General features: G+C 47.0%; 1 protein-coding gene and 1 pseudogene across 1 annotated transcript; both read left to right on the top strand.

Annotated features, from left to right (window-relative positions):
* The first annotated feature begins 7939 nt into the window (after positions 1-7939).
* LOC120857466 (retinol dehydrogenase 16-like) lies at positions 7940-13137 on the top strand. The gene is made up of 4 exons (XM_040232994.1): positions 7940-8874; positions 10880-11138; positions 12006-12169; positions 12704-13137. Exons 1-4 carry the CDS (start codon positions 8562-8564, stop codon positions 12919-12921), a joined length of 954 nt encoding a protein of 317 aa, XP_040088928.1. The 5' UTR covers positions 7940-8561; the 3' UTR covers positions 12922-13137.
* On the top strand, positions 13108-17628 carry LOC120858058 (annotated as a pseudogene).
* The last annotated feature ends 1270 nt before the right edge of the window (positions 17629-18898 follow it).

The raw sequence follows: 18898 nt of genomic DNA, 5'->3' as shown, positions 1-18898 counted from the left end.
TGGGGCACTAGTCTTACTAGAAGTCTCTTTAATGTTCCTATGCCAGACAAGGGGATCTCACACAAACCACTGACCTTGCATTAGAGTGTATGAGCCCTAATTTTCACATATGATTTAACCCCACAATCCTCATCCACATTGCTTCACTAATTGTTTGGATTCAATGAGACATACCTAGTTATGTTCTAGGCTGAACAATTTTTATATTCTTCCTATCTGTCGTGCTATAAGTCTTACAGTATTTAAATGACATCTGTTTGGATTTTGTAAAATCGATATCTGTCTGATTCAAAGGTCAGAATTCTAACATCATCCTTGTGATAATAGATAACACTTTTTTTAAAGACAAATAAAACAGGATAAGTACAAAGTTTAAAAGTTACTGCAGTAAATAATCACTGGCAATTAACCAGGTTTAGTTCAACCATATGAGCTGCCCTGATAGCTCAGGTAAATAATTTGTCTGCCAATGCAGAAGACGTGAGTTCGATCCCTGGGTCAGGAAGATCACCTGGAGAAGGAAATGGCAACCCACTCCAGTATTCTTGCCTGGGAAAAGTCATGGACCGAGGGGCCTGGAAAGCTACAGTACATAGGGTCACAGAGAGTCAGACACAACTGAGCAACTAAACAAGTTCAACCATAGAGTCCTCCTTTCCTTCTTCCTTCCTCCCATCTTCTGCAAATCACCACAATCATATATTATCACTTCACTCATAAATTTTTGAATGACCAATGTGTGGCTTTATTGCTTCTAGCATAAGACAGTTTTATAGTAAAACTTTTCCATAGTGGGCTAATGTTTAACTTATGTGCCTCAAATATAAAATGACAATTTTCATAAGTTGTCATTTAACAGTACAATCACTTCACAGAGGCCTTAACAAGTGCTACTTTGAAAATGCTGATTTTTTTTCCCCCTCATCACACTATAACCACTAGAGCAAGTTGAAGAGCAATCATTGCAGAAAGGAGGGGATAACACTTGCTACAAAATTATCTGAATCCTACAAAATCACTCTACTTCTGCTGAATGGTCTAACTTGGAACCTTCTGAAGCTTTTGATATTTGCTCCTTAGTGTGTGTCTACATTCAAGACAAAAATAAATGAACAAGTAGCAAGTGAATTTTAGTAAATATTAGTACATAAATTCAAAATTAAGCAATCATGCTTAATTCGACAGTTTTTAAATTAAATTCTTGGACTAGTACAAAGATATCTGTGATTTTAATATGCATACCTATAATACAGTGATATTTTCTGCTAAAACTATTTCTAGTCCTTGCTGCTGCTGCTAAGTCGCTTCAGTCGTGTCCGATTCTGTGCGACCCCATAGACGGCAGCCTGCCAGGCTCCCCCGTCCCCGGGATTCTCCAGGCAAGAATACTAGAGTGGGTTGCCATTTCCTTCTCCAATGCATGATAGTGCAATAAAGTGAAGTCGCTCAGTCGTGTCCAACTCTTAGCGACCCCATGGACTGCAGCCCACCAGGCCCCTACATCCATGGGATTTTCCAGGCAAGAGTACTGGAGTGGGGTGCCATTGCCTTCTCCGTTCTAGTCCTTACAATGAAATTAATTTTTTCCGGGTTTGAAGCAAAGTACATTGTGAGTAAGAAATAAGAAATACTGGCCTAAAATTAATTACATGGGAACTTCTTGTTATTTCAGTTTTCTGGCAACTTTTCATCTCAGATATAGAACTTTGGGTAATTTCCCAGAAGTTTGCCTTGTCTCTTTAATACATGATCATATACATATACACACAGATATACATGTAAATGCACGCATCCATATAAACTCTTATAAATGTTGAATCCCTAAATGTTTAACTGGCGAGAGGTCGGCTCTGTGTAGGGAGCTGATCTCAGACTTTGGAATTAAAGTTAGAAATAATGTCCCTCTCTAAATGTGGGGTGAGTCATTTTAGAAGTAACCCTACCCAAGAAATGGTTTGCTAGTGTCACCCTGAAGTGTCATGAGAAACTCCTCAGTTTTATTTGGGCAAAAGACAGTTCCCCAAGAAGGCAAGACGGACCTGTGATGTGTGTACATTACATGCATGCACTCACGCTGCAACAAGTGTGGTATGGGAGGATTATGACAGAGGGGTGATAGGTAACATGGAGCCTAGGAGATCCAAAAGTCTACAAGCAATAAACGCTGGAGAGGGTGTGGAGAAAAGGGAACACTCTTACACTGTTGGTGGGAATGCAAACTAGTACAGCCACTATGGAGAACAGTGTGGAGATTCCTTAAAAAACTGCCTTATGACCCAGCAATCCCACTGCTGAGCATACACATCGAGGAAACCAGAATTGAAAGAGACACATGTACCCCAATGTTCATCGCAGCACTGTTTACAATAGCCAGGACATGGAAGCAACCTAGATGTCCATCAGCAGATGAATGGATAAGAAAGCTGTGGCAGGAAACTATATTTACCATTGTTACGGTTGCCTTGATAGTTATAGTTATGCTTTGTGGACCCTGCATTTTACAATGTATGAACTTTATAACCCAAAGTTTGGTGTCGTTCTCTCAAATTGGCAGTCAGAGAGCCAGGGTGCAATATATCCCTATGAGTGATGCTCATACTATGAGTTAAGAGCATCAGGAGATTGGAATGAAGGAGGAAAGAGACAGAACAGGCTCCATCTTGAAAGCAGGGCTCCATCTTGAAAGCAGGACTCCATCTTGGGCCAGACTGTGGACTTTGAGCTATATGCCCAGTATCTATGGAAACGACAAACCAACTGGAAAACCAGACCCACCCCCCCATGGAAGAGTCCCAGGGCTCCTACCTAGACTCTCCGTCGCCTGAAAGAATACCTAATTATCTGTGTAACCAAATAGAATCATAAATTCTATTATGCTTATTGGGGTATGACCACAGGCCTATTGATAATTGTCCACTGTTAACTACCTAGGCTTAAGGCATATGAATCACGGGTTAACTTTGATTGTATCTTTCTTTTCCTTTGTTCAGACTAGTTTCAGAGAATTTGGGGAGGTGAGTTTGAGCATGTACCCTTAGGGTATATAAGGTTTTCACAAAAACTGATCCGGGCCCTTGGCTAAGAGGAGACTCTGCCTTGGGCCCTCCGGTGCAATAAACTGCACTCCACTATCTGCACTGTCCTTCTGAGTGAGTTTGTTTCCTGGAACTAGTGGCTACAACATTATCTTTCAGTTTGTTAATATAGTGTATCACATTGATTAATTTGCATATATTGAAGAATTCTTGATTCCCTGGAATAAACCCAACTTGATCATGGTGTATGAGCTTTTTGATGTGTTGCTGAATTCTGTTTGCTAAAATTTTGTTGACGATTTTTGCATCTATGTTCATCATTGATATTGGCCTGTAGTTTTCTTTTCTATTGTTGTTATCTTTGTCTGGTTTTGGTGTCAGGGTGATGGTGGCCTCATACAAGGAGTTTGGAAGTGTTCCTTCCTCTGCAATTTTTTGAAAGAGTTTTAGAGGGATAGGCATTAGCTCTCCTATAAATGGAAAATATTGTATTCTTTAGAACAGCACTACTTAGTAAGAAGTACTCATGGTGTGAATATTACAGCTTCCCACATTTTATTCACTGTATTCAACATACATGATGTCTTGGTAACCTTCTTTCTACCCAATTCCTTACTCTCTAGTCATGTATATTAAATTAATATTTGGTCAAGTATGGCTGGAAGATGAAAATTCCTACAAGGGCAGACATGTTGCTGAGCAGGGGAGGGTCTAATTATGTGTGTTAATAATTTCGACACCCTGTACCCAAATGCCCTGACTCTGCTCTTCTGCCCTGAGTTCTGTTAGTTGGTACATCTTTAAATTCTTGATATTCATCTTTGTTTCTCCTAGACAGGTTTCCATGAAGCTGGGCCACCTGTGATTGGAGGGGGCTGATCAGCACTTGAGGGAGGGAACTGGGGCCTGAGTGGCTTCCTGTGGTTGGAGAGAGGGTGGATTTTCCTAGTGCAAACTGTAAATTCCAGTTTGGGTGATGGTGGTTAATACAGGCATGTCTGCCTCCCTCTGAAACAGTACCCCTTGAAGGAATTCCTCAGATTCCTTCAGGAATGTAGTTTAGTGTTGATGAGAGTGTTTCAAGCCTAGGTCCAAGAAGTCAATACCAGGCTTGTCAACATGTTCCCCCAAACCTGGATTTCAGGTGTATTTTACTGAACCAACCTGCACCCAGACTTTACTCACCTTTTTTTCCCTGTCATTCAATATTCTTTCTCTCACCCCCTCTTACCTTATTATCTCTCTAGGCTTTCCTCTCTTTCCCTCTTACTAGTTGTTGAGCATCATCCTGAAGCTGCTGAGAATCTGAATATGTAATGGGATATTTATAATGTCCAGGAAGACAACAGAGACTATGAAGTTTCTCACACGGACTTCCTGACTATGGATCCATCTTATTTCATTTTTGTCCATCCTTGCTTTCATCAACTCTGGGGTGCTACTCTCTTGTCACCAGGCAGTGGGCTGCGCTGTGAAGACTGAGTCAGGAGGGAGGCACACCTTCTGTCCTCCCACTGCCACAGGGTCCAGGGTCTAATCTCCCCAAACCAGCTGGATCATGGTGGTCTCTGTTCCAGCCATTCCCCCTGCAACCTCTCTCCTAAAGTCCTTCCTGGGTTGGAAGGAATTCGTCATCACAGCTGGGTCCTCTTTCCTGGGCCCAGCACACTGTTGCCCTCTCATCCTCAATCTTCCCAGGACTCTGGGGTCTGGTGAATGATGCCAGCATCTCCACGTCCACCCCTACTGAATGAGTGGCTGATACTTCATGAAGATTCTGTACATAAACCTATTAGGGGGTGATGGAGGTGACCCTGAGTCTGCTGCCCCTGGTGTGGAAGGTGAGGGGGCCGTGTGGTCAATGTCTCCAGTGTCATGGGATGGGTGAACCTTGGAGGCTACTTCACATCCAAGTACGGTGTGGAGACCTTCTCCGACTCCCTCAGGTAATGGCCTGAATAGATGTCCTCTCTGTCCTCCTGCTTCTGTGCTTGCAGGGCACTGTTTTTCAGGGGTTTCCTCTCTCTGGAAACTGTTCCTTCCAAGTCTCTCTCTCTTATTCTGTGTAGATCTTTCACTGGGAAGAAACTTTTTATCTATTTGGTGTCCAGTTGGGTCTAGGACTAAGGAGTTTGATTAAACATATTACTGCCTGCATGAGGGCCCACAGTCACACAGCTTTGGAGGCAGAATTGGAACTGAAATGATTTGAGTGTGCAGTCCTTCCAGCTGCTTAACTGCTACATATATAGGTTCCAGTAGCCCTGTTGGGGGGATGTCCTCATGAAGTAACTAATCAAGGGAGCTACTTCATCACAGCTGTGGGTGAGAGACTCCAGGGGCTGCAGTGAGAGGTCACTTCTAAATGTGTGGGAGTTGTGTCTACAGGCAGGGGGATGTTCCTAGAGGAGAGATGGCCAGGGCATTACTAGAGGAGAGCAGAGAGAGGATAGATTTGAAGTGTCTGAGTTCTGAGTGCTTGGTGTCAGAGAGGGGAATGCTGATGAGTCGGCATGACCAGGAGGATTCTCAAGAGTCTGTGAGTCCTTCAAGGCTATGGTGTCAGGCCCTCACGTCACTCCATGTCCCCTACTCAGATGCAGGCCTAGAACTTCATGCTTGATCTGAAGGCTCCAGATTTTCATATTGTTATTTACACACACACACAGAATGCCAGACATATCAGACCAACTGAAATAAAATAATCATTGATTCACTTTATAACTTGAAGGTATGTGTTCAGGACCTTGGGACTAACCCTCAGGAATCCTCTTCAGATCATAGAGAGCTTGAGATATTAAACTTCATGACCCTCCTTGCTGAGCCTACACAGGGGCTGGGGGGGATGAGTGGGGGGATGGGCGGGGGGGGAAAATGACTGCAATGAGATGGATGTCATGGTGGACAGAGTAGACTGTGACTCAAGGGCCCCAGTTCAGACAAGGCAGAGCAACAGATGCATTAAAAGGAAATACAACAAACACCAGTGCACATCCTCAGCCTGGACCCTCGGCAGAGCCCTGTTCCTCCTCTTTCCTGGCTGCCTTCCTTGGGGAGGGAAGTGGGTCTGGTCTAATGGACGTGTGCAGGGGCAGGAACCCATGCTATGAACATCCACAATAATGCCATAGGAAGCTGTGGTCACTTTTTACTCAGGCCGTCCTGGCCCACTGTGAGTTGAATGTGGTCAGTAACTTCCCACTCCCAATCCTTAACTGCAGAAATTCAGCACTGGAAGGCAGTGTTATTTCTCCAGGTAGTGGGTGGGACTGCATCCATGTGGGGCTGGAAATTAATTGCACAATTAACTCTCACTCCAGTCCTACCACCTCCCATTGTTACGGATGCCTTCCCCTCTTCACAGGACCCTTCCTGGGTGGATGGAGGAATTGTGTGTGGCCCTGACTCTTGACAAGTGCATCTCATGACACCCTTCAGGGCATCACCAGGGGGCAAGCCTCATCTATCCAATTAACAGGAAGCTCAGACATGTGCTGCCTTAGTACGCAGTGCAGCTGTCCCTTGTAGGACTTCCTGCAGAGATTTATGTCAGTGAGTCTCCCAGCATGGTTCACGTCTCAGAGATTTCTTGTTCTGCCCCTTACAGTTCTCAGGTGAGTGTCACCCAAACTCCTTGTTTCCTCTCTCTTGAATTTCCTGTGGCTGTTCCTACCCAGAATGTTGTCTGAAGTTCCTGAGACCCCAGCGAGTCATCACATTACACTCAGATTCACAAAAAAGAAGCAGATGGGGTGAAGGCTGGATTGTGTCTGCTGAATGGCCCCTTGGGAAGTTATGGTGGTGCGATTTGTGGTTATTGAGAAAAAAAAAATCTCATTTCTTTCAATAAAGAAATCACAACCTTCTCCCTTAGCAGGGCTAGTGTTTGTATAAGGCTTGCATGTCCTCCCAACTTCCTGACAGTTTCCAGGGCACCATCCTACATCCTGGCCTTCTTCAGCCTCACCCTTTGGGGAGCCCTGTAGGAGGGTCCTGCTGGTGACCCAGGAAGCACGCACAGGCTGGTTTCTGCAGGACTATCCTTTCCATTACTGCTGCCGACTCCCACCTGAGGGACAGCTCCTTTCAGGATGACAGTCAGCTCCCTGCAGGTGGCCATGACCAGTAAAGGCTAGTCTGTCATCTCCTCTGTGTTTGTTGTCTGCTGGGGTGGGTTCCAGGAGCATCTGAGCCTCTGTGTCCTTGGGGAAGCCTCTCCTTCCTCCCAGCGTCCATTTTCTTTCCTTACTTGGAGTTATAGGTGTGATAAACGTGGACGGTGAGGAGATGTCCAGGGCACTGACCCCGGCTCCTTCTGTCCCTGTCCTTCTTTCCAGCCCCAGGTGGTCCACCCCTGTTACTGGATGGTATCCTCCATGCACAGCTGTTCTGAGGTCCAGTCTCAGGTCCTTTCTTTAGTCTCCTGAGGGGTCAGCTCCCTCCTCCTCTCCACTGTCACCCTAATACAAACTGCAATTATTCCTTTCCATCATTGTGATTTATAGATCTCCCTGCTTGCGAGAGTTAGAACTCCAGTTAGTGCTTGCCAAGATTCAGATCAGTCTCTTCTCAGTGTCTGTCTGATTGGTCAGGATGCTGGGTGTGGTGCTGGGCTGGGCAAGGGCTGAGCACAGAAGGGAGAAGCCAATGGAGCCAGGCACCCAGGGCTGTGGGCAGGGCATCTTCACAGAGTAAAAGGGGAATAACTGTTAGAGCAGCTTTGTATGAGTCCTTCCAAGACCCGTCCCAGCATCTGGGAGAAGTCTCACCATTGCCTGTGTCCCCTCATCCCCTTCCTGTTTCCTCATAGTGCCTCAGACACCCCCACTGCTCTTCTGAACACTTTCTGATCCAGGGAACCAGGTGAGACTTTATTCTCTTTTGCCTTCTCCTTCTAATCCTAGAGAAGCTGAGGGTACTTAGTCTTTTAGGGGGGAATTCTGTGAGCAGAGCCAGAGGAGGAAACCAGGTCAGAGTCTTAGCCATTTGCCCAAGGTCACACAGCTAGTTGGCAGACAAACTGGGTATTGAAGCCATGTGTTTCACGAATCTAAGTATATCCCTTCAAAAAATATTCTTTAGATCTGGGAAACTCAGGTAACAGACTTGAAAGGGACAATGGGAAGAAGATAATCATGAGCCATGGAACCATGCCATGTGCAGGTTCCAATGTGAGGGGGTGGGGGTGGGGGTGGGGAGGGGAGAGGCAGGCAGAGGCAAACAGGGAGGAGTGAGAGGACAGGTCCGAGGTGGTTGGGAAACCTATTGTCATCCCTAAGAGACTGTGTCGTAATTACATTGACATCTATTAGAAATGGGTTAAATGTACCAAATAGCACACATTGGGGTTAGAGTCGATCATACTCACTGAAGAAGGTGAGCAGAACAATCTTGAGAACTCCAAGCGAGAGAGCTTGGACCCTGGTTTGCCAACAATAATCCTGTGTGTTCTTAATTTCTCCTGTCTGATCCACTAGCCAGACTCTATTTCACCCCAGGCTGTGTGTGTCTTTCCCATAAAAGGCCATGTGGCTGTACCTGGCGGTCCTCGTGGTCCTGTACTACCTCCTGCGCTGGTACCGGGAGAGGCAGGTGGTGAGCCACCTCCAGGACAAGTTCGTCTTCATCACGGGCTGTGACTCGGGCTTCGGGAACCAGCTGGCCAGGCAGCTGGACCTGCGAGGCTTGAGGGTCCTGGCTGCGTGTCTGACGGAGCAAGGGGCAGAGCAGCTGAGGAACCGGACATCAGACAGGCTGCAGACGGTGATCCTGGATGTCACCAAGACAGAGAGCGTTGCTGTGGCCACCAAGTGGGTGAAGGAGCGTGTGGGGGACAGAGGTACCAACCAGATTTCTTGTTTGTTTATTTCTTCTCTCTGTGTGAGGGGACACTGGTTGTCAGGTCCCTGGGGAACATTCCAAGCTGTTTCTATGACTTGAAGTCGCACCTGCCTTCTTCACCTCACCAAGCTGACCAGCCAAACCTCTGCCACCCCATACCCTCACCTCCTGACCTAGCTTCTATAGTTTGGGGGAGAGATTTCCCTGATGAGACTGTGTCCTTGCAGACTACCTGTCTTGTGTCCCCTCCTATCTCAGCGAAAGTCTGGCTTTCCTACTGTTGTGTGAGCAGAATAATCAGGGTGGAATTTCTGGAGGAGGGGTGGAGAGGGGGCCTCTGGCTGGAAGGCTGCATGGGTGGCTGGAAGCAGGGCTGGAGCTGGGTTGTGTTCTCAGCACCTGAACATGGTCTTGCTGATGACCCATAGCCAGGCTTCTAGAGGTTTAATGTCACCCACTTTCGGTGCTGACGCTGAACTCTCAGGAGTTGTCTAAGGAAGGCCTGAAAACTACTCTGGGGTCACATTCTCTCTTTTTGTTTGTTGTTCCCTATGTGTGATGTGTCTCTTTGTGGTACTACAGTTGTACCTGTGTTTTATGGGAGAAGGAAAGAACTTTAGTTTATCTAAAGACAGATTTAAAACATGACACGGTGGACACTGGGAAAAGTATGTGGATGAGAACCAAATCACCCCAAACCCTACCACCCAAGATAAGTGCTGATAACGTTTTGACATACATGATATTACAATTTAGACATAGTCTCTTTCCTAATGTTCCAGTGAAAGAAGGTGAACAATTTTACAGGTAACAAAAATGTGTTCAAAAAATTAATAAATAATGATTGAGAATATTATATTCTTTAGAATATCTCTACTTCATGAAAATTATCTCATGGTGTAAATGTAATTGGTTCCCATATTTTATTCATTGCATTGAGCATAAATGATGTCTAGGTAAAGTTCTTTCTACCCAATTCCCTAAGCTCTAATCACAGGTATTAATTTGATCTTTGGTCAAATAATGAGGAATATCCATTTCTACAAGGGCAGGCTTGGTGCTGAGCAGTAGAGGGACTAGTTCTGTGTGTTCATTCTGACACCCTGTTCCCAACTGCCCTGACCCTTCTGTTCTGTCCTGAGTTTTGTTAGTCGATAAGTCTTTAAGTTCTTGATGTGTCTTTGTGTCTCACAGACAGGTTTCTATGAAGCTGGGCAACCTGTGATCTGAGGGAACTGGGGCCAGAGTGGCCTCTGGTGGAAGGAAGAGGGTAGATTTTTCTGGGAAAACATGTAATTCCAATTTGGGGAAGCATGGCTTCTCCTGAAAGCCTACCCACTGAATTCCCAAATTTTTGTGGGAATATAGCTCAATATTGATGCAAGTGCTTCAAGGCCAGGCCCTACAGGTCAATACCACGCCTCTAACCAGTTCCCCCAAACCTGGGACTTCAGATCTCTTTTCCTCAACCAATCTGCCTTTAACCTTCAGTCATCTTTTTATTTTTGTCTTTTATCTGTTTTCTCCTTCCTTCCACTCTTTCCCTCCATTCCTCATTATTTCTCTCTGTTTTCTTCTCTTTCCTTCATACTAGCTGTTGAGTACTCAGTCAGAAAATCTGAAAAGTCAGAGGAATATTTATAATGTCTGCAAAAGCAATGTGGATTGTGAAAACTCAAAATTTCATCCTCAGATTCCAGACTATAGGCACACTAGATCTCTTGAAACATAGTACCTACGTTCATCAACTCTGGTTCCTTGTCACCAGGCAGTGCGTGGGGTGTGAAGACTGAGTCAGGAGGGAGGCTTTCCTTCTCTCCTCCCACTGTCCACTGGGTCTGGTCTCCCCAAACCCCCAGGAGCATGGTAGTCTCTGCTCTAGCCACTCCCACTGCAGCCTCTCTCCTAAAGTCCTCCCGGGTCAGACGGTGACTTGGCACCATGACAGGGTCCACACTGCTGGACTCAACACAGTGTTGCCCTCTTGCCTTCACTGTTCCCAGGACTCTGGGGTCTGGTGAATAATGCCGGCATCTCCACACCCACTGCACCCAATGAGTGGCTGACCAAACAGGACTTCATGAAGATTCTGGACGTGAACCTGTTGGGGGTGATTGATGTGACCCTGAGTGTGCTGCCCCTGGTGCGGAAGGCAAGGGGCCGTGTGGTCAACGTCTCCAGCGTCATGGGCCGGGTGGCCCTCTTTGGTGGAGGCTATTGCATGTCCAAGTATGGTGTGGAGGCCTTCTCAGACTCCCTCAGGTAATGGCCTGGGACAGACTGCCCACCTTGGTCCTCCTGCTTCTGTGCTTCTGGGGAGCCTTTCACAGTGTTCCTTTCATCATTGACTGGAGCTCTTTTTTCTGTAATTGTCTCTCTTATTTTACCAGGCATTCCTTGGGAAGCTTCTACCTAAGTTCTTGATGACAGGATGGGCTCCATGACTGTAGAGTTTGAATGAACTTACTTTACCTAGATGATGTCCCACTGTCTGAAAGTGAGGAGAATTGTCACTGATATAACTGGTTAGAGCATGTTCCACGTTTACTGCTGCTATAATACTAGGTAGGGGGAACCTTGTAGGCAGTGTAACCTCATGGAAGCAATTAATCAAGGGAACTAATTAACCATATCAGCAGTAGAGACCCTACCTTATGCTGGGCTGAAGATAGCCCCAATGTGGGGGAAGGGTGTACTCAGGTAAAGAGATGATATTTAGGGGATAGTTAGAGCAGTCCAGCTGATAGATGGCCAGGAAGTAGATCAGTTAGGAGAGGAAGAGAGGAAATTGAGGAGTATGGAGCAGATAAAATATAGAAAGTTTGGTGATCAATTGGATGTGAGGGGAATATGAGGAGATTGTACTTAAGTGGTACCTTGGAACACAACTGGTAGGATTCAGAGGTGTAGGCACATGTGTACAAAATATTAGGAAAAATATTCAAACTCTACTCAGAATAATAGCATCATTAGATTTCTCCCTTTGGCTTTCTGTACTTCACAACCTCCCAGCGTTTTCTGCTTATCCCGCTGCAGTTTTTCTTGGCATCTTACTAATTTTTGGTGTGGTTTTGTGTTTATGTTGGAAGACCTCTGAAGTCCTTGCCCCTCTGCCTGTTTGCCTTGCAGGAGGGAGCTCTCCTACTTTGGGGTGAAGGTGGTTATGATCGAGCCTGGTTATTTCAGCACCACTATGACCAGCTCTAAGGCACTTTTTCAGGGCCTCCAGGCATCATGGAATCAGGCCAGCCCAGAGATCAAGGAACTCTATGGAGAGAAGTTCATGGCTAACCGTGAGTGAGCTGTGGACCTTGGGGAGAGAGGTAAACCCTTGTCTGGAAGCCTGGGTCAGTCATTAGCACTTCCTTCAGGCTCTGAGTCACCCACACAGTGGGGACATGGGCTCTGTCCCCAGGGTTCCATGTAATCGCCTGGTGATGTAGGGAAAGTCTCCAGGCTTGGTAGACATGGGGACCACTGTCTCCTTGAACCCCTTTTTATTTGGGGAGGAAACTGAAGCCAGAGATGGAAGACCCTGTGTAGTCACAGCAAGCTGGCATTAGAACAGCTGGTTTTCATGCCCTCAGATTTACTGTTTGTAGACACCTGCAGTTTATGTAGTCCTGATATTCTCAGGAAAATTATTAGAGGTTACTTCATGTGGAACCATTGCTCCTGCTGTAAGAATTGGGGCACTCATTTGAGAATGTAGGTTGATTCAAGTTAGGTGGTCTAGGGATTCTTAAGAACATTGCTCCATAAGTTGATCCCTAAGTCAGAATGGATAGAGCTCGAAATTTATCTGGATTCTGTCTCCTTCTGGACAGTCATGAAATCAGTCAACTTGTTGGAGACAACCTGCTGCCAGGATCTGTCCTTGGTGACCAACTGCATGGAGCACGCCCTGACCGCCTGCCACCCCCGCACCCGATACTCACCTGGCTGGGATGCCAAGTTCATCTACCTCCCCATGAGCTACCTGCCCAGCTTCCTGGTAGATCTCATGGTGTACTGGAGAAACCCCAAGCCTGCTAAGGCCCTGTAATCCAAGACTGGGGTGCATTGTAGGGGGGAGTTGCGTACAGAGTGGGGAGAGGATGCGTTGGGGGAGGGAAATAGAGTGGAGAGCGGAGTTCTCATGTCACCAGGACACCCATCCCACCTCACTCCCATCTCCTCCCCAGCCTCCTCTTGGGACATTACTTAGGACTCAGGGATATTAGAAAGAAACATGTTTTGTGGTGAGAAACTGAGATCAGTAGCTCTTGACTGTGTCCTGTTCCTTCATCAGCCTCTCAAGGCTCTGCGCCTTATGGCCCTCCTGCCACCCTGAGGAATCCATACTTAAGGGGAGGGTTGAGCAGCTGGGAAGGTCCAGGCCCCTGTCCACCTCTTCCAGGTGTGCCTTGGCCCTGGCCAGTGTCCCCCTCCCACGGCAATGCACATGGGAGATAAGAACTCTTCTTCCCTAAAGATACTTGTAGTCAGGGATGTGTGTGAAGGGTGACCACCAGCCTGATACATCAGCCTAGGTGCTAACTCAGCCAATCTTGGCTGGAAAGTGGTGTCATCATTGGAGGTCCTGACAGAGAACACAGAAACCAATTCTTGTTTTGTCTTGAAATCTTAAATTTCCATTGATTATATTCCCTTAAAAAAAAATTGAGACATTTACCCAGGCCCAGTGATTTTGAACACAGCCTTGGGCAGCGGTGTGTGTGTGTCTATGAGAGGAAGAATCAGGTGACCTCACGGAGGTGTAGGGGTGAGTGGGAACACCTGAGGAGGATTTGAAGACGAAAGTGAAGTCATCCCTTTGTCTGCAGAAGTGAGGGGCTAATGTGTCTTTCTGGGTGTTATCGTGTGACCTGGGGTCCCAGGATTAGCACAAGGATGGACAAACGAGAAAGGTCTGTAAGGGAGAGGCAGGGCCCAAACCCTTTCCTGGGGACATGTAGCATCTCCCTCACCAGAAACCTCCTTGTGGTCCTCCCTGGGTCTCCTCCTATAGGGTCACTACGCTCCATCCTTTGCCACCTGCCAGGTCCCCCAGCCCAGATCCCCTTCCCCCACCCTCCAGTGGAGGTGAGTGGGAGTCACTTCTGGAGCCCAGTCTTATGTTTTCTGCTAACACTTACTGAGCACCTACTGTGATCAAGGCAGGAATTCCCCTGATGTCCCAGTGCTTCCAGAGACCCTGACTCTCTGTGTGTCCTCTCTTCTCATGATGGTCTGAGTATGGACTCAGTGGAGAAGGCATTTGTACAAAGTCATACAGATTTCTTGACTGAGTGCAAATTGAAGTGGGAGGTATCTCCCAGTCATCTTAGTTCACCTCCCTGATTATAAAAATTAGGTTATAGACTTTGGGGGATTTTATACCATCGAACAGTATGTTTTAATATTACATACCTTAAAAAAGCCTTGACTTCAGATTTCCCTGGTGTTCCAGTGGTTAAGAATCTGCCTTGCAATGCAGGGGATGTGGGTTCAATCCCTGGTTGGGGAACTAAGATCCCACATGCTGTGGGCCAACTAAGCCTGAGGGCCCCAGCTACTGCAGGCCACATGACACATCTGCAGGTCCGCGCTCCCCCTGAAAGACCTCACACGATGCAACGAAGATTCTGCACGCTGCAACTAGGACCTGACGCGGCCAAATAAATAAATAAATGCTTTTTAAAAAAAAGATGTATTGACTTATTGAATCATTTGGAATGAAACAGAAGTAAACATTTACTGAGTGGAGCTGACATAAGCACAGACAGTTTGAACTATAAGATCTAGATCAGAAGGGACTCCAGTATGAACAGGACGATATCTGAGTACTCCATGGCAGAGAGTGCTGGAACTCTAGTTCAATTGCAGCATTTAGGCACTGTCCCCTGCAAAGCCTTGTGACTGTACCTGGCAGTCCTTGTGGGCCTACCTCCTGCGCTGGTACCGGGAGAGGCAGGTGGTGAGCCACCTCCAGGACAAGTTCATCTTCATCATGGGGTGTGACTCGGGCTTCAAGAACCTCCTGGCCCAGCAACTGGACCTGCGATGCTTGAGGGTCCTGGATGCGTGTCTGAGGGAGCAGGAGCTGAGCAGCTAAGGAACCAGACATCAGACAGGCTGGAGACGGTGATCTTGGGGATCACCAAGACAGAGAGCATGACTGTGACCGCCCAGTGGGTGAAGGAGCATGTGGGGGACAGAGATACCACTCACATTTCTTTGTGTTTGTTCATTTACTGGGAAGATCCCCAAGGTGTTTCAATTTTCAAAGCTTTGATATTGCCTAGGAATTGGTGCAGGTTTTTTCAAAGCTTGTCTCCTGATGCGCAATGCAGGCCTGTTCTCTAAATTCTCCAAATTCTCCTATCCGGGGTTTTCAAGTGTGTCTTTCCCAACAAGCTTGCAGAAAGTGATTATTCATGGTTGGTTTTTTTTTTTTTTTTAGCATTTCTTTTTTCATTCATTTCCTTTTTCTTTTCTCTTCTCTAGTTTCCCCTTCATTTCTGTTTCTTACCATTCCTCTCTCCCAGTCTCTGTCTCTCTCCTCTGATATTTGTGAGCATCACTCTATTTGCCCAAACTCTGTCTGTGACCTTAATAAAGGGGCTTATTGCCTACTGATGGGCAGAAAAATGAGTAGGACCATCCCTGCCTTCCAATAGCTCAAAGAATATCCAAACCCTGAAAGCCCTGCAGCCACCACACCCTCTTTTCCTCTCCTGAACTCTTTCCCCTTCTACTTCATGGCACATTGTTGTTGACTCAATTAAAAAACTCAGTTGGAAGATGACCTGGCACCATGGCTGAGTCCTCTCTCCTGGGCCCAGCACAGTGTTGCCCTCTTGCCCTCACTCTTCCCAGGACTCTGAGATCTGAGTCCCACCAGCATTCTCACACCCACCGCACCCGATGAGTGGCTGACCAAACAGGGCTTTGTGTAGTTGCTAGAGGTGAATGTCTTGAGGGTGATCAAGGTGAACCTGAGCCTGCTGCCCCTGGTGTAGAAGGCAGGGGGCCATGTGGTCAATGCCTCCAGCATCATGGACCGGTTGAGCCTTTTGGCTGGAGGCTCCTCCACGTTCAAGTACAACATGGAGGCCTTCTCAGACTCCCTCAGGTATTGTCTTGGCATGGAGACCCTCCCTTGTTCCTGTTACTTCTGTGCCTCTGGGTGGGGGCCAACTTTTTTTGGGGTTTCCTTTCTTCAGAGGCCTTCCAATCCCTCTCTTGCTCTGTGTAGGTCTCTCATTGGGAAGCACCTTTTTAAGTTTCAGGCGTCAGAATGGGCTCCAGGACTATAGAATTCGCTTCAACCACTCCCCACCTTTGATGTGGGCCCACATTCAGAAAGTATCTGAGGCATAATTGGAATCTGGACTACTTGGCTGTGGAGCCCATGTTCATAACACTTGCGATATTCAGCTTCAGGGAGCCGTCGAAGCAGGGGCATGGAACACTTAACTCGAATCAACAGATACTTCTTGGGCACTTCTGTGAGTCCTCAAAAAGTGTTCCTGGTTCAAGAAGATTTGGTCCTTTACCTAAAGTGTCTGACAGCTGAGAAAGGAAAAAGAGATACAGTAATGCCATTATCATCATTTTTGCTGCTTGTGACTACATTAGCGAAGGTAGGTAGCCTTGGTAGCCAGTGAAATGAGGTGAGGGTTCAGGAGATAAGGGTCTGAACTAAGGACTGAAGAAGTGAACTTGAGACACTGGCAGCCGGGCAAAGTAGGGCAGGAAGGCTTCAGAATATGAGAATGGTGTCAGCCTATGCCCAGCTCAATGAGTGATTGTGGACGGCCCACCAGGGACAGATAGGCATGGGTGGGCTTGTAGAAAGATGTAGGCCTTGGAAAGGTTGGAGACCATCTTTGTAATGGCAATGGAACCCCACAGAAGAGATTTAATCAGGGGAGTTAAAATAGTCAAATCAGCCTCTAGAGCAAGGGGTGGCTTTGAATGAGGGGGAGCCAAGACCATAGGCAGGGAGGTGTTCCTTAGAGGACAGTTATGATAACCCAATATGATAACTGGACAGACAGCCAGGTTGTTAGCTAGAGCAGGAGAGGGGAGAGAGAGAACTGAGGAGTATGAAGGAGGTGATATGAGCAAACTCTGATAATTGAATACATGTGCAGAGAATAGGAGGAGACAGCTTATAAGTGGTGCCTTGCACCACTGATGGCAGGATTTAGAGTTGATAAGGGACTTCCCTGGTGGCTCAGCCCATAAAGAATCCACCTGAAATGTAGGAGACCCAGGTTCCATCCCTGGGTCGGAAAGATCCCCTGGAGAAGAGAATGGCAACCCACTCCAGTATTCTTGCCTGGAGAATTCCATGTTCAGAGGAGCCTGGTGGGCTACAGTCCATGGAATTGCAAAGGGTCAGACATGACTGAGCAACTAACACACACACCCGGAGTTGACAAGCCCATATAAATAAACTATTTCAAAAATTATTCAAGCTCTATACAAAAACAGTACCATTATCATAAGTTTTCTCTCCCTGGCTGCTATACTTCACAATGCCTCAAACTTTCATGCTTATCCCACTCCACTCTGAACTGAGTTTCTATTGTTTTCTGTTTGTTTCCTGAGGTTCTGAATGCCTTGCCTCTCTGCCTCTTGGCCTCGAGCAGGGAACTCTCCTACCGCCTTTGGGGTAAAGGTGGCTAGGATCAAGCACAGTTATTTCAAGACCAGCATGAATAATTCTGAGGTTCTGGATGGGGGCTTCCGGGAGGCATGAAAGTGAAAGTGAAGTTGCTCAGTAGTGTCCGTGACCCGGTGGACTGTAGCCCACCAGGCTCCTCAGTCCATGGGTTCTCCAGGCAAGAATACTGGAGTGGGTTGCCATTTCCTTCTCCAGGGGATCTTCCCAACCCAGGGATAGAACCCAGGTCTCCCGCACTGCAGGCAGACGCTTTAACCTCTGAGCCACCAGGGAAGCCACCTGGAGGCATGGGTTTGGGCAATTCCATAGGTCAAAGAACTCTGTGGGGAGCCATTCCTGGCATCAGGTGAGTGAGCTGTGGACCTTGGGGTGAGAAGCAAACCCTTGTCTGGAAGCCTGGGTCCATCATTAGCACCTCCTCTAGTCTTAGGTCCATCCTCCAGGCTCTGAGTCATCCACACAGTGAGGACATTAGCTCTAACCTCAGGGTCCCATGTGGTCAATTGGTGACATAAGGAAAGGATTCAGGCTTGGTAGACCGGGGGAACACTGTCTCATCTGAATCCCTTGTTGTTTGGGGAAGAAACTGAATCTAGGGAGGACAGAGACTTGTGGACTCAAGATGAACTGACATTAGAGCAGACGGTTTTCATGCACTTAGATTTCAGCGTTTATTGTTCTTTAGTCACCAAGTTGTGTCCAACTCTTTTTGACTCCATGGACTGTAGCCCTCCAGGCTCCTCTGTCCATGGGATTTTCCAGGCAAGAATACTGAAGTGGGTTGCCATTTCCTCCTCCAGGGGATCTTCTCCACCCAGGGGTTGAACCCAAGTCTTGTGCATTGGCAGGCAGATTCTTTACCAGTGAGCCACCAAAGAAGCCCACTCTAGTGTTTATAGAAATATCCAATTTATGTATTGGATATTCTCAGGAATAGAGCCAGAGGTTGCTTAGTGTGGAACAGTTATTCCTGGGGTAAGGGTTTGGGTGCTTCTTGGGGAATTTGAATGATTAATTTGGGGCATGGGTTTCCAGGGGAGGGAAGGGCGTGAATTTTTAGAAATTTTCTCCCTGTGTTAGAGCCATGAGTTGGACTGAACAGACATCAAAATAACCGAAAATATTTGGGAAAAATGCAAGCTGAATCTCTGTGCTTGGTCATGAACTGCATGGACACACCCTGACTGCCTGCCACCCACATACTCCATACTCACCTGACTGGGATGCCAAGCTTGTCTACTTCCTATGAGCTACCCGCCCTCCTTCCTGATGGGTGCCATGGTCTACCAGAGCTCCCCAAGGGCCAGGGCCCTATCAAGTCAAGACTGGGGGTCACAGGGGTCTA

Source organism: Oryx dammah, unplaced genomic scaffold, assembly GCF_014754425.2.
Source record: "Oryx dammah isolate SB20612 unplaced genomic scaffold, SCBI_Odam_1.1 HiC_scaffold_29, whole genome shotgun sequence".
In the NCBI taxonomy this organism is placed as follows: Eukaryota; Metazoa; Chordata; class Mammalia; order Artiodactyla; family Bovidae; genus Oryx; species Oryx dammah.
The sequence above is the reverse complement of the archived record's forward strand: the minus strand, read 5'-3'. Positions and strand labels throughout refer to the sequence as shown.

Excerpts from the sequence above, each read along its gene's own strand:
- LOC120857466 (XM_040232994.1), top strand. The coding sequence starts at position 8,562 with ATGTGGCTGTACCTGGCGGTCCTCGTGGTCCTGTACTACCTCCTGCGC. Across the intron at positions 11,139-12,005 it reads GCCTTCTCAGACTCCCTCAG|GAGGGAGCTCTCCTACTTTG; the intron begins GTAATGGCCTGG and ends TTTGCCTTGCAG. Across the intron at positions 12,170-12,703 it reads AGAGAAGTTCATGGCTAACC|TCATGAAATCAGTCAACTTG; the intron begins GTGAGTGAGCTG and ends CCTTCTGGACAG.